Source organism: Poecilia reticulata, chromosome 4, assembly GCF_904066995.2.
Source record: "Poecilia reticulata chromosome 4, P_reticulata-male-v2, whole genome shotgun sequence".
Classification (NCBI taxonomy): Eukaryota; Metazoa; Chordata; class Actinopteri; order Cyprinodontiformes; family Poeciliidae; genus Poecilia; species Poecilia reticulata.
This window is the reverse complement of record NC_088833.1, coordinates 26,530,013-26,545,927: the sequence shown is the minus strand read 5'-3', so window position 1 is coordinate 26,545,927 and position 15,915 is coordinate 26,530,013. Positions and strand designations below refer to the sequence as shown.

The 15,915-nt window shown below is 38.6% G+C and overlaps 1 protein-coding gene across 1 annotated transcript; it reads right to left on the bottom strand.

Moving 5' to 3' along the window:
• Window positions 1–1,872: 1,872 nt before the first annotated feature.
• Window positions 1,873–8,625, bottom strand: slc34a2b (solute carrier family 34 member 2b). The gene is made up of 13 exons (XM_008407537.3): window positions 7,969–8,625; window positions 6,817–6,864; window positions 6,595–6,726; window positions 6,380–6,508; window positions 6,087–6,230; window positions 5,315–5,426; window positions 5,038–5,233; window positions 4,861–4,956; window positions 4,496–4,607; window positions 3,880–4,047; window positions 3,500–3,616; window positions 3,294–3,418; window positions 1,873–2,858 (listed from the first exon to the last, which is right to left on the bottom strand). The coding sequence occupies exons 2-13, from the start codon at window positions 6,860–6,862 to the stop codon at window positions 2,313–2,315; spliced, it is 1,923 nt and encodes a 640-aa protein (XP_008405759.1). The 5' UTR covers window positions 6,863–6,864; window positions 7,969–8,625; the 3' UTR covers window positions 1,873–2,312.
• Window positions 8,626–15,915: the final 7,290 nt, after the last annotated feature.

Genomic DNA, 15,915 nt, shown 5'->3' with positions numbered 1-15,915 from the left:
CTCCCCTATACCCGAGATTTTTCCACTGCACTGAAACTGATAGCTAGAAATTAATTATGATTGCATTATGGCTATGTGAATAGAACAGAGTGCGATTTCACACTGAATGTAATGTACACGAAGTCCAGCAAATCTGTCTCACCTAGAAATACCTGAGCAGAAGGTGTGCAGGTGTGGCAGTGTGGGTGGTAGAGCGTTTATTATGGGCCTCGGGTCACCGACTTCTCTTGTTTAAAGGGCCAATTGTAATTTCTTTTAAAAGGGAAAGTTAATGCATGTTATCAAAAAGTGTCACAATATCATAATCAGTCAGTTATGTGTGACATGTCTTTTACGGTATTTTATAGAGAGATTAGCCCAATTTCCATTTTTTTGCTTTTATTGTGTAAAATTGAACTGGTGACAAAGATTTCATTTCATTCACTTTATGAACTAAAATAAACAGCATTCAATATGTTCTTTGTTCATTAATTATTTATATTCGGACCTGACGCAAAGTCCAACCGTTTGTGTGCGACAACAGTTACTTTAAAACCAGGTTTCACTCATTTAAAATGGATAGAAATGATCGACGTTTTAAAACGTCTTGAACATCAGCGCGATTAGCAGAATTAGCATATTTAACCACGGCTAACATCAGCGTTTCCTCTTACCTTTTCTAGAATGTTTAAAAGACATTCCCAGCTCCAGCAAGCTCCATAAAAAGAAAAGACTGAAAGTTTAAAAGAATTGAAAAACAGGCCAGCTTTGCTGAAGTCTGTTTAACCTTCAGGGTATTTGCTATAATTTGGCTAATGGTTAATGTGCTCCTGTGCCAGTTTGACCAAACTTCCTTAAGTGGGGTGAAAGGTTACAGGTATTCAGGAAAGCATAGACGTACTTTTAGATTGCCCCGACTTTATCTATCAATAAGCTTTAGCCTCTAAAATCTCTTATAAGTGTGCATAGAAATATAATATGCTAACAGATTAGTATTTTATAGACAAAAAGCCAACTGCTCATAACCTTCCAACCGAAGCCCAGCTGTAAAAAAAAAAAAAAAATCTGTACTACCGCTTTAAGAACTTGGCAACCTTTGTCTCATCTAAAACTGAATTGTCTATATATATTTTATGCCTTCTCTACATATAAAAATGGTCTCTAGTGTAATATGAGGGCAAATTCTACCTCTTCAGCTGCATGTTTTTGTTGCTTTGCCTGCATTGTAATTAAGTGGTTTCAGAATGACATTCATCTCTCTACAAACCTGTTGTTACATCAGTGAACACAGGAATGTTGCGAACACAGGAATGCGTTCATGACTTCGTTCAGCACACCAATGCTACACTGCAAAAACACCATGTCTTTCCAAGTAGTTTTGGTTTAGTTTCTGGTGCAAATATCTTGGCGCACTTGAAAGAAGGCAAAACTAACAAGTAACTTCAGCAAGAGATATAGGTTGTTTTAAGTAAAAAAAAACCCACCTTAATATTGATGAAAAAGGATCCGTTTCATTAGCAGATTATTTCACTTATAACATGGGAGAAATGTCTTGTATTAAGTGGAATAATTATTGGAACTAGCACTTTTTAATCAATATTAAGGAATTATTGACTCTAAGCAAACTCCTAAGTCTTGCTTAAAAGTTACTAGTAAGTTAGTTTTGTCTCATTTCAAGTGGTACTAAGATATTTGCAGCAGAACTTAGACCCAAATACAGATAGTACATTGCTCTTTTTCAGTGTGACATCCTCATCAGTCGTGTGAAACCTGCTGGAGCAGCTCTGTCTGACCCTCAAATTAGCTAAATATGTCACGTAGAGCAGAAAAATGATCACAAGCTGTAATACCCGAACATAACAGACAAACCATATTCAAAAGACGACAAAGTAGTACTTTAAAAATAGCAATTTTTTAAATGTACAAATATTACACAGCTTTAAACACCGAGTGTTAGCATAGGCAAATAATAATAAATTTAAAATGCTACATTGGAATCCAAAATGTTCAGATGTGAAAATAATTTCAAATAATAAAAAAAGCTTGTATTCACAGAAACCTATATATGAACTTATAGAAGACAGCTAGTATGTACAATGATTTTGGAAACATTAAATAAACATCAGACGCCCCAACACAGCGGGCCTGATGAGAGCATGTGTGACAGTTTTGTCCGTAGTCTCCATGGCGACAGGCAGTGTATATTACAGTTTGTCATTGGATAATCAACACCTTACCACAACCTGAGAAGGAATGAACAATTACGAAATGTGTCACGAGAATACAGTTGCATTAAATATTGCACCAGCTCACAGGAAAACCCCCCGACAAAATCAGAACTGCGTCGCTCTCTCGTGCTCCATCTTTTCGTCTCTGGACATGGCGGGGTTGTCGTACGTCGCCAGGCTCTTCCTGCTGGCCCTGGAGATCCTCTCCGCCTCTTCGTCCTTTCGGCAGCAGCTGCTGCACTTGCAGCAGCAGCAGCAGTATTTGCTGCAGAAGAACATGGAGGTCGTCACCACTTTGTCCCACGGCGCCATGGAGTGCAGGGGCCGGGGCAGGAAGTCCCAGCTGCGGAGAACCTTGGGTAAGAAGCGGGGGCATCGCGACTGCATCACGTTGATGACGATCACGAATATGGCAAGGGCCGCGATGGGCACGCCGACGCCGACCAGGTACTCCCAGCCGGCTACGGACAGTCCAAACACGGTCAGGGGGAACAAAAAGAAGCACAGGATGAGGTAGAGAGCTGCAAACCAGCGGTATTTGGCAGTTTTGTTCCCCAGGCCTCTGGCTAATCTGATGGGCACCCGCATGAAGGGGATTGGATACCACAGGATTATCCCCATGATGTTGAAGAAGAAGTGGCAAAGAGCAATCTAGGCAAGAGAACACACACACATTACATACACACGTTAACAAATAAGCGATATTAAGCACAAGATAAGTGTGAGAAGCTGATCAGAGGGGCAGTATTGTGCGTCTTCCAGCCACATGGTGCCATTTTAAAGCACAATCAAGTAACTGTTACCTTCAGTTGTTTAAAAATGCTATCCAGAATGGCTGGGTAGAAATGCCATTACTTTTGCTGCAATATTTTGATGGTTTTTTACACAGGCATTTCACTCTCATTATTGTGGTCATTTCTAGAAATAATAAATATCCTATGATCAAGCACTCTTTATCCACACTAATTTCTTTTCTCTTATTTTTAGATGTGATCATATTTATTATTGATCACTCTGGTAAACTTGCCTTGCCAGTCACAATAAAATCAAGCATAAACCAACATGACATCAGCGCAGCCAGCATACCTGCAGCGAGCTGCCTAACTTGTCTCCAGTGCTAGCCATTGCGGCCAGTATAGCGGTTGTTGTTGTGCCGATGTTTGATCCCAGGGTCAGCGGGTAAGCTCTCTCAAGGGAAATGACACCAATACCTGGCAAATGAAGATGGACAAGATTTAAGTTTGGATGTAAAATTAAACAAAAAGAATTTAAGTGGATTTGAGGCGACTTACCGACAAGAGGTGTTATAGCCGATGTGAAGACGGAGCTACTCTGAACAATGAAGGTCATCCCTGCTCCCACCAAAATTGCAATGTAGCCAGTAACCCAACCAAAGGGGAAGGGAAAGTCTGAAACAGAACGACAAGTTTGGATCTAATGAGCTGGTAGCGTATGATGACTAGCACCAAAAAGAAAAGTACTTTGGCAAAGCAGAATCTGTGCCTGAGCTCTCTGAGCGACGCTCCAGTACCGTCGGACCTGGAGTCCAGCCAGGAGCAACAGGAGGGCTATGCCTGTGCTGCTCATCAAGCATCACCACAACGACACAGGTGCGCTGACTATCAAACAGGCTTCACAAAGCATGTGAAAGTGTGGCGCTTAATGTCTGTACCTGTGTTGAGCACTTTCTTGATGACCACAGCCACCTGTCCTTTGAGCATAGAGTTGAGCAGCTTGACAATGAGGATGAGGCAGGTGCAGAGGACGAGCAGAGAGAGAGCCAGCAGAATCAGGCCTATGGCGAGGTCTGGCAAGTCAGCATAGACAAAGATGTGCTTGCCTGCAAAGAAGTGTGAACATTTACAATGAGCTACCTCACTGTAAACTCTCTTAGACATTTCAAACTTTTGAGACGACTGGAAGTGCGTATTGCGCAAGAGAAAGCAGTAAAAATGAAGCACACAAAACCAAACAAGTGATTTACTTTAAGCGTGAGCAGAATACTTTGAGTAAGTGATCCACGTAATGGACTTGTGCTAGAGAAAGGCTGCATGAAAAGACTTATTCAGCAAGATAGATACTGAATCTGGGGCATAAACCGAGCCACTGCAGCATCTCAAAGGTTGGCATTGTCCAGACATCAGAGGAGCCTTTTTTTGACCAAATGGCCCGCTTACGTTTCACTGAGTTTTAGTGGATCAGGTTGTCCTGATTGCTTTGTAGTAGTCCCTCAACCACCTCCCCCCCCCAAAAAGAAGGGAATAAAAAAACATTCAGGGAGGCATTACATCTCTCAAGGTAGTTAGTCAATGTCTGGTTCATCTCAGTCCAGGTCTCGTTTCCCTCCATCCAACAGACTTGACCTGCAGAGCAGCTCTCCACGGTGGCATTCCAGAAAGTCTGAGACATGTCCAAAAAAAGGAGGGAACACAGTAAGCAATCCAGCAGCAGACAATCACCTTCCTGTTATAGCAAACAACATTAATTCCTTTTAAAGAACATGACCTCACACAATGGAATCACTTTGGTCACAGATCGGGAAGGACAATATCAGTGATTTAGAGGAAGGATAATAGACTCTATAATCTTTCCAAGACTCTATTTTTTGCAACTGATTTTTCTTCATGTGCTGCAGCAATTGTTGATTTCTTACCGTGTTTTTTTCTATCTTGCACCATCTTTTGACCAGACTCTTGTTCTTAGCAGCGTCAGAGCCCGTTGCGATCTCATTGATCACCGATTTGTCCAGCTGAGAGGACAAGGAAGTGTTTCATTTGCCCGAATCTTAAGCAGTAAATCCAAGCCCTCCCATCTCGACTCATTTTGTCACCTGGATGATGGAGCTAGTGAGGGGGTCCGTGATGACCTTCAGCAACTCGGGCGCGTCCTCTCCGGACTCGATGTTGAAGGACTTGATCAGGAGGTCAGTGAGTTTGAACAGGACGCCCGTCGCTGCTTCCAAAGGCAGAAGGATTAGCACGGACAGCCAATTGAAGAAGTCGTGGACGGTGGCGCCGGCAAACGCCCTAAAGGTAAAGAAAACAACGCGATAAACACTTTGCTGGAGGTCACCCTTTGTATTTTATTACGTCCTGGTTCCTGTTTACCTGCGGAATTCATTTCGGTCTCCAGCTTGCATCACAGCCACGATGGTGTTGGTGACTGACGTGCCGATGTTGGCCCCCATGATGATCGGTACTGCAGATTTGACGTCCAGCACTGAACAAAAGCAGAAGCATTAATTGATAGGTATCGATAATCCTGCTGGCGTTAAATACTTTTTGGCTTAGAACATAAGTTCAATGAACATAAGTTCAGAACATAAGTTCAATGTTCTGAGATTCAGAAGCAAGATCATGTGACCAACAAGTGTTTTCAGGGCTAACATGTTACCAAAAGGTTTTGTTCATAAAAACCAATCAAGTAACAAATTATAACACTACTTCATAATTGTTATTTTGCTCACAGGGCTTTTCCAATTTAAATCAGCCAGTTTGACCGTTATTATGCTATTTACAAAGTTAACAAAGTTACAGTTTCAAAGCTATTTAAGTTTTCCACTTTCCAGTCCTTTTCATGAGATGTCTGAGAAAGTGAAATTAATAATGGAATATTTCTGAGCGTTCGTTGGTCCTCTACTACTTGGTGCTTCACACAAACGAGAAAGTTTTTATTTTTAAATGTGGATGTTTAGAAATATTTATGGTGGTCCAAAACCAAGATTACAACCTAAAGTGTTACACAGCTGACTGCGGAGTCTACCTGTCCAGACAGCCTGACTGACATCAGCCCAGTATCACTTTATTAAGAGAAAAGGCATTTTAGCTCAACATTGTCATTCAGAGAGACCCTCATATCGACGGTCCTTGTCTTACTTACATCCAGAAGACACCATGCTGACCACAATGGACGAGGAGGTGCTGGAGCTTTGCACCAGCACTGTGACTAACACCCCGATCACCAGCCCAGCCACAGGGTTGGATAACACAGCGCTGTCCTTGAAGATGTCCCCAGCTGCTCTGCCTGTACATACACAAACCTCAAGGTTCAATAGGGAAGTACTTCATAGGCTACACACCACGAAAATACCCTATTGTCTAATATAGAGCACAAATGTGCAAAGACGGAACACAATGAGTCATAGTGACCCACAGCACTAATTTGGTTTTCACCTCCGACTAGCTGGAAAGCAGAGCTGAGAACATCCAGCGAGCAAATAAACAGGTAGAGTAATCCGAGCAGCAGAATCAGCTTCACGATGGCAGTCAGCACTCTCATTATCTTCCCTCGTGTATCCAGCTCTGTGCGGCAGGAAAGAAAAACAAAACACTGAGTCAGAGTCAGCTTTTAGAAGAAGGAATGGGATAAGAATGGCGAGCTGCCTCACCTGACCACTTGATCCCGGTGTCTTTGAGTTCTGGGAGATCCCAGGGATCTTCCTCAGGAGGCTCCTCATTCTCCAGGTCCAAGGTGGAGTAAGGTGGTGGCATTTCCTTATCTTTACCCTTAGACTTGTCACCTAATGAAAGACAAGCAGAGGGATTGGAAATCACAGGTGTTAATGACAGCTTGGAAGACTTTAGACGTATCCCAGAAAAAAAGAGCCTACTCATGGTGGAGGACGAGTCGTTCCCCTCTTGTGGTCTCGGTGCCATGACTGTTGGAAAAATGACGAGAAGTTAACAGAATGAAGTCGAATGAATGGATTTAAAAGAAACACAAAGCAGACCTGATATGACCGGGGTTTTGGTCGTCACATTCATTATTAATGCTACACTCGAGCGATATGAAAACCTGTTGAGCTGGCAGTGGTTGTTTTGTGAAACATGAAAAAAATCCAGACGAGGTGATCTTGTCATTTTCACAAGTTGTTTTCCATGCAGTTTTTAATGTTGTGATATGAACTACCACCGTTAGCCAGGTGTCCATTATTAAATGCACTCATGTTTTTATCTGGAAAAATCTCAATTTAAAGTTGTAAGAAAAATTTGGGGGGAAATGTTACAATACTGCTTTTCCAATAGCATTGCTGATCTTTGACTTTCTGATTCAGATTTTGACTCGTTTTTATTATGAATTGGGAAGATTTTAATATAAACCTCTTCCACCAGAAACACAGTTTTATATTTTAAGTGAAAAGATATTTGTACTAAAGTCTCTAATGTTGTCTAAATGCCATCAAAACTTGCTGGTGCTTATCTCAGTCCATTTTCTAAATAAATTCAACTCTTTAAAATATTTTTCTGGAGTAAAAAAGGACAATCTGTTCACATAAAAAGTAATCTGTCATCAGTCAGAGTGATTTTAAAAAGAAAGAAATCCCAATTTCTCCTGAAACATCTTACTAATAGTGATGACCAACATTGTTTTGGGGTTGGTTGTCACAAAGTGTGAGAGTTTCCTTAATGGTTAATTGTTACGTTTAACTATAATTAATTGAAAAAATAAATAAATCAGTAACTTGTATTTTGATTTAACCTTATACGTCGTTAAAGAAGAATGATTCAGTTATGATCAATTCAAGAGTAAAAGGCGTGACAACTTCAGGAGTATGAGATACGAAAGGCTCTTTATGTTGTAACAAACGGTATTAAAAACCAAAAACAATCATAATCATCATCAAAGAAATCACCTCGCATTTTAAAACGCAGGTGCATCGCTTAAGCTCAGAATCGTAAATAAGGAAGTTTCCTTTTCTAAACGTCTTAACCCCGTTTCGTTTCGATGTGTTTAAGCGAAAGAAACGGCAGAGTGTACTCACCTGCAGAGGAGCGCCTGTGTGTCTGGAGCCGTCGTGTTCACCTGGGTTACCTGACGCTTCGCTCCCAGGCGCCGCGCCGCTTTTATAGAGACAGCTGCGGCGCGCGCGCCCGCCGCGCTCGGTTCAAAGGTCGCGCACCTTGGGCCAGAGTACAAGCAGGGAAAAACTTTGCGCCGCAGCAGCAGCAGCGCACACGGTACGCCGCCTGGCTGATAACAGAGCCAATAATCTGATTAATAATAGTTACTCACTTCGCTGACACTGACGCTGCGTGCTGACAAAAACGACACAGGGGACTTCCTTTGAATCATCTTCCATTAAAATGACCTTCATAGAAGACCTTACTGCTTCTTAATAAGGCTAAAAAAAATACCAACACGGAGCAGTTATAAATGTTTAGTGTAGCTTGGAAACGTTTGGAGCCTCAGGTGGTGTCATAAAGGAAGCTGCCCTCTGGTTGCTGGAAAAGGAACTATTTTCAATACTTAAAAGTTGAAAGAAAGGTTTCTTGCTGAGTTCCCTGCAGTGACTTCACTTATAAATTCCCTCAGATTTTATTTTACTGTCACACTTACAAGTTTTCAACAAATAACAACAATAAGAAGAAGACAAAGAAAAACTGATTAAATACAATCATTTTTAAATTATGGTTTTATGTATTGAGCAAAAAAAAAAAAAAGCTATCCAAACCAGTGTGGCTCTATGTGAAAATGTAATCCACCACCTTGTTAAATAAAATGTATAATTAACCATGCGTTTTGGGTAGCTGGGAATAAAGACAGCAGTGGAACTGAAATAATCATGAAGCTGGTTTAATGATCTCAAAAGTGACATATCATTGCCCAATTTGGAGAAAATGAAAGAACAGATGAGAAATACTGTAGATAAGTATTTCTCATTTACAGTATTTTTTTTTCTTTCCTTTGGTTTGTTATTTTGTTTGTATTTCCTTTTAACTCATGTTAAGCACTTTGAATTGCCATGTTGCCAAAAATGTGCTATATAAATAAAATTACCTTACCTCATCTGTAATATATATATATATATATATATAAATAAGGTTTTCAGTGTAAGAAAACCTTATTTTATATATATTACCCTGAGCTTCCTGTAGCTCAGAGAATCCACTTTAAAATACTGCTGTTAGTTTATAAATCACTGAATGGTTCAGCACCACAATACATGAAAGTTCTGCTGTTGTATCAATCTCCCAGGCCTCTCATGTCTCCTGGTTCTGCATCAGAACCAGAACCAAACATGGAGACGCAGCATTCAGCTTCTATGCGCCGCAAATCTGGAACAAACTTCCAAAAAACTGCAAAACTGTTGAAACACTGAGCTCCTTTAAATCAAGACTAAAAACCCACCATTTTAGAGTTGATTAATAACAAGTGGGACATTGGTGAATATAATGTTGTGTATTTGCTTGAGGATTTTGACCAAATTTAAATGTTTATCGCTTGCTTCAGAATTGGTTACGGTGTTATGTTTTTATGGTGTGAAGCACTTTGAACTGCCTTGTTGCTGAAATGTGCTACACGAATAAACCTGACTTGAATATTAATCCCAGAATGTTCTGCAATAACCTTTCAATTCTACAGGGAAGAGGAGAACTTTGCACAAACATGTAACATCACGTTTTTTAATAAAACCTCTGCCCTAAAGGAAGCCGTCCCTTTATCCTGCACCGTAGGAAACTTATTTTCTTTTTTGCTTGCCGAAGAGAGATGTATAAATCTGGATCCAAAGTAAATATTCCGTTTACTGTCTCGGTGTATTCAGTGACTAAATCCTGGCTGAGAAACAACCCTTGACCCCGGCTTATTTGAAATTCTGCAGAAGGAATCTTTAAATTATGGATTCCTTAAACAGAGACGCTGTCTCTGATTCAGCGAACGTCAGAGATAAACTCAAGTCCTTCATCTGTTGCATTTTAAACGCCACAGCCTGAGCAGGCAGGTATTCATTCTGAGGCTGAAACTATTTGGCTATTCTTTCCTCATAATCAGCTGGTGGCCTTGAAAAATTTGATCTAGTAACTAACTTTGCTAATAACTGCCTTTGGCATTTGTTCGTAGAAAACTAAGCTTATTATCAGACAGCATACCTTTCACAGGTCAAAAGCCATAAAAAACACACACACAGCTCATAAAAACATAAAAGTGGAAAATAAAACTTTAAAGCCACTATGGATAAATAAGTCTTTAGCTGTTTCTTAAAAGAAGATAGTACAAAGGAGGAGGCAAAACTATTCCACAATCTGGAGGATTTATCTGCTCTGGTCTTAACAGCGTTCACTGATTTGTTAGCAGCCGCTGACCAGATCATCTCCGAGGTCGGAGATGATCAACTTTTAGGGAGTTTAGTGATCGAGGCTGTGGCTTGACCACACAGGGTTTAACTCAGTTATAAAATGCAGCAGCAGTCAATGTCGCAGGTTTAAAACTGCAGCAATGTACCGTCTCTGGTGGTTTAAAGTCCTGCAGCAACATTCTGAGCCGACTCCACATCTCTCCACATCCATCTTACTCTGACACATAGAAAGGCTGAAACAATAATCTAAATAAAAGTAAAAGACTCAGTGTAGTAAATATGGCTAATATGGAACAGTGGAGAACCTCGAAGGAGTGAACCACCTATGAAAATTAGCATTAGTTATAATGTTTCATCAATTTATTCTGTTATTGTTTTTGTACAGTACTTTGGTGCAGTTTCTTTTAACCTGTTTTCAAAAGTGCTACATAAATAAATTTGACATTGACAGACCGTCTTATCAACAACTCATTCTGGAGAAATGAACAAAAATTTGCATCCCTGGGCGAGTTTGAATGCAGTAAAACAGCGCTGACCTAATAGAACACAGAAAATGTTTCACGTTAGCTAAATAAAAAACATATTAATGATCCCTAAGGCTTCTGGGTAATATTATATAGATAAAAATTGAATTTTCCCATCACATCTGGCATAAAACCAGCATCACAATGTGACTCTCTGGGCCTCAAGACATAAATAACTCGCCATAACTGATGGAACAATTTTAGTAAACAACTTAATTTTACTCTCTCTTTTTTCATTCAAACTAATAACACTGAAAGAAAAGCTTAATTTTATTTAGTAACTCTCTGACAAGATGTTTTTTTTTTACAACTCAATGCTTGTGTTTTTTAAGTTAAATTGTCTTTTCTTCTTCCACAGTTTTATTTTTTTTAGCTTTATAACTGCTGTATTCAACATGTTTTATTATCTGAATGTCTGTCTTTAAATAGTAGATATTGACTTTTTGTTTATGTTGTTCAGTAAATATCATAGAAAAATGAATAGAACCACACAGAAAGTTTGTCCATCATTTTGTGACCTAAAGTCTAACTCCACTTGGGTTTAAAAGTAGGACAAAAAAAAAGTGAGAAAAAGTTAAAGGAGTTTGGACAATGTTATTACCTACAGGAGCTCAACGCAGATTTAAAAAAACAAACAAGGAGACATATTTTTAGTCGATGTGTTATGTCTCTACTGAAAGACTAAAGGGAAAAAAAGGGAAAGATTTTAGGGGCATAGTCAAAGTCTGGAATTAAATCTGAATGAGATACGGATGAAAAATCAAATTTTTTTGCGTCATTTCAAAGATTAAGTGCAACAAAACATGGAAAACAGAAGAAGCCAGTAAGTTTAAAAAACTTTTTTCACTGCACTGTTTCAGAACACACACTATTTAACAACACACAAACGCATGCACACACACACGCGCGCACACGCACACACACACACACACACACACACGCACACACACACACACACACACACACACACACACACACACACACACACACACACACACACACACACATATATGTTTATAGCTCCCTGAATTTGTCTTATGGTCATAGTGAGATACTGCGCCGATTACACTGTAACAACATATCGTTTTACATCTGAAATAAACGCTGTGTGTATAAGTGAATGATTAAACCCTGGTCGTGTTTCAGCTACTCCCAAAATGCTGTAAAATAATCGTGATAAATTTAATGTGGCGTCAATAAAACGAGTTCACAGAGTTGAAGGGGAAAAAAATCTTTGAACATCTGACATAAGATAAATAAAAGTGTATATACAGATATATATATTAAATAGACAAAAAATACTTTTCAAATGATACATGAATGCTGTGATTATTATGATGCAGTAACGTTGCTACCGGTTCTGTTTCCACATAACTGGTTTGTTTTGCAAAAACGCCAGGCTTTACATATGTTTAATAGTTTTCAATAAAAATAATTTCTCTACGCTGTAAGACCTAAAAAAAACATGAGTCAGAAGACTGCAGACGTGCCTGAATGCAACACCAAAAATAAACTAATCTTGCTAGATTTGGGGCTTAAATACAGTATGTGATTGTTTTTGTTTTGTTTTGTTTTTTTCCCCCATTTTAGCTTCAAAACAATAGCTCACGACCAGAAATCAATGATTACACCGTGCTGTGCCCTAAACTGCCAATCAGATGAGTGCATTCTGCAACTAAAGGCAGAGTCGAGCAGAAATATTATGGTATGGGTTAGACGTTATGAAACTTCAAAAATAAAAATAAAAAAATCAAAATAGGTTGTATGATCTCATAAAACCTATTACACAATCAGAAAATCTCCCCTTTTACCCTCCCATAATGTTAATAGACCAAAGAAGACAAACTATACAGGGACACATGAGGATGATTACAAGATATCTACAAGGGAAAAAAAAAAAAGTCATGAGGTGTGTTCTGAGAAGCAGATGAAGTAGAGACATGACACATCGACTAAAAATATGTCTCCTTGTTTGTTTTTTAACGCTGCGTTGAGCTCCTTTAGGTAATAACATTGTCCAAACTCCTTGAACTTTTTCTCACTTTTTTTTTCCTCTTTTTCCCTCCACAGCCTCAAACTTCACTGGGGATTATTTAGATTTCATGTGACATTGGCAGCAAAAAAAGAAATGAGTGTATAATTCTAATATTTGTATCTTGCTGCCTTTTACTCCGATAGCCCCAGAGCGCGCAGCTGAGCTGCTCAGAGTTCAGCGGATAACGGGCCGAGCTAAATGCAATCCTGTTAGAGACGCTGCTGCAGAAGACTGGAGGCTGGGGCAGAGGCTTCCGGTAGGGGAACAACATTGGACATGCAGACAGAGCGACAATTTTATGAAAATCTGACTCATCTTTAGCTGTTTTGCAAAATAAGATGGGAGAGAAAAAAGCTCGAAAGGTATGTCTTTTGGGGGCAGAAATCATGCAAGACCTTGCATTGTTGTGGAAAATTGTAAAATACTATGTATTGCTTTTTCACAATTTGGCACGTATTTAGATATTTTGTCACAGACATAAAAATATTCAATTGGATTTTTATGTGGACGACCAACACAAAGTGGTACGCAATTATAACGTAAAAAGAAAATTATCCATCCATCCATCCATCCATCCATCCATCCATCCATCCATCCATCCATCCATCCATCCATCCATCCATCCATCCATCCATCCATCCATCCATCCATCCATCCATCCATCCATCCATCCATCCATCCATCCATCCATCCATCCATCCATCCATCCATTTTCTTGCACCCTTGTCCCTTAGTGGGGTCGGGAGAGAAAATTATACATGATTCAAAACTTTTTTTGAAAACAAATTAAATGCTAAAAGGAGAGGAAAAGTTAAAGGGGTGTGAATACTTTTGCAAACTACTGTATTTTAGTCTGTTGCACATAGCACACAAAAGTCAAATGACAAACTATAAAATAGTTCAAATGGTGTGAATACTTTCCAGCGTTTATGTGTTTTCATATCCGAAACATTATCAGAGGAAACCCGTCTCTATGAAAGATATTACTAATTGATGAAACCCAACAGGATGACGCTTAACGTTTAGCAAAATCTCCACACAAAGGGCCAAACTTATCCTAAACATGGGAAAACTTCAAGACTGAAACAAAAAATCAGGCCCTCTAGCCATGAGCAAGAGAGGAAAGTGTGATGCTGCCTCATTTTAACTGACATCTACAAAACACCACCACAGCATTTTAACAGAAGCAGATGTTCATTCGTTCATTCAGGAAGTGTCATGAATGACAGATTCAAGACTCATGTAACACTCTAGAACCAAAACATAAGATTAAAAATGTTGCTTGGGTCTTGTGACTGGGTAAATAGGAGAAATTATTACTGCAACAGAAGATGTTAGGCATAAACCCCCCGGCCCCCAAATGAATCAATTTAAGTTTTAAATCCCAGATTTCCTTGGATATTACAAGTCCTGTTAAAAGGTTAGAAGCCGTTCATGTTAATATTACTGAGGTTAATTCCAGCAGAGTTGGATGAAGCTCAAAATCCCTGAATTGTTAAATAGGTGCACCAGTAATGATCTTCCTGTGTGAAACGCATACCAAAAACAAACATTTAAGTTGATACTGAACATTCAAAGAGGCAGTGGAAGAATTAAATACAGTAGTGCTCACTGAATATTATTCAATGGAATATTTCTGGTTTCAGATGCTAACTTCAAACACTTTACTTGTTTAATTCAAAGGTATTTCAAACACAAATCTAAAGGTGATTGCCTTCTGTGTTAATAATAATAATAATAATAATAATAATAATAATAATAATAATAATAATAATAATAATAATAATAATAATAACAGCTTCTGTGTTAATAATTACCCAATGCATATGTGACAATGCATTAAGGCAAATAAAATAGTATGAGCATTAAACTCCATTATGTTTTTCAGAAAGTGTCAAATGTAAACCATCTGGTAATAATCTTGACATAATATCTAAATCATCAGCTTGGTGCTATTCAAGGCTGACACTGACCCAGACATGTGAGCATCTTTATATTCATATGATGGACTGGACAGTTTTCTGTGACATTTTTAAAGCTTGGGATATTGTTGTCCAACCAAACTGCATTAAACTCTTCCACATCTTTTTCTGTCAGACCCTTCTGTTCTGCTTCTTGGCGTTCATGACGCCGTTTGTTTGTTAATTAATGTTCTCTAACGTCGTAAAACTGATATTAGAGTCGGGCATTTATTTTATCGATTATCATTTATAGTGATACATTTCTTGTCAAGATAAGAATTGTGATTTATTGTTGTCACGATAAATTACAATAAAATGTTTAAAACACCCATCTGCAAAACTGTCTGTAATGTGCGGATTGATATTTTCACTATTTGTACAACGTTCAATAAAAGAATCAACAAGTGTGGAAATGTGATTAAGCACAATACAAATGGGAATGTTTTTCAAGAACAGTATTTGGGTTTTGTGGGACTACAATTACTGTGACACACATGCACAGTAGTACGGTTACCAAAAAAGATGTAATCAATACTTCTCATCGTCACTTTTATCGCGATCGCAATATTACCACAAAATATTGTGATGAAACCTCGTGTCCATATCGACGATGTCTGTATTAAATTCTACAGAAAATTGGGTGCGTTGAATTTTCTTAGGCGTATTTGGAAGGAGAGAAATAAATACATGCCGCACTTTTCAGATTAATAATTATAAAGTTCCTACGGCAAATTTATTATGCGTTGGCGTAGCACAAGGTCTCTCTGTGTGACTTCTACAGATACAAGTATTACATAACATACATATATATATATATATATATATATATATATATATATATATATATATATATATATATATATATATATATATATATATCACACAACTATGTGCTGCTTTGTGTTGGTCTTTCACATTAAATCCTAAAAATACATGACATTTTGCGGCTGTAATGTAACAAAACCTTAAAATGTTCAAGGAATGTATAATTGTATAATTGTTTATAAAAATCAATGCTTGACAAATGCATTCTGTTGTGGTTTAAAACTTTATTACTATTACTGGATTTTTATGGGGCACAATTCTAAGTGACTTTATTAGCTGCACAGATAAA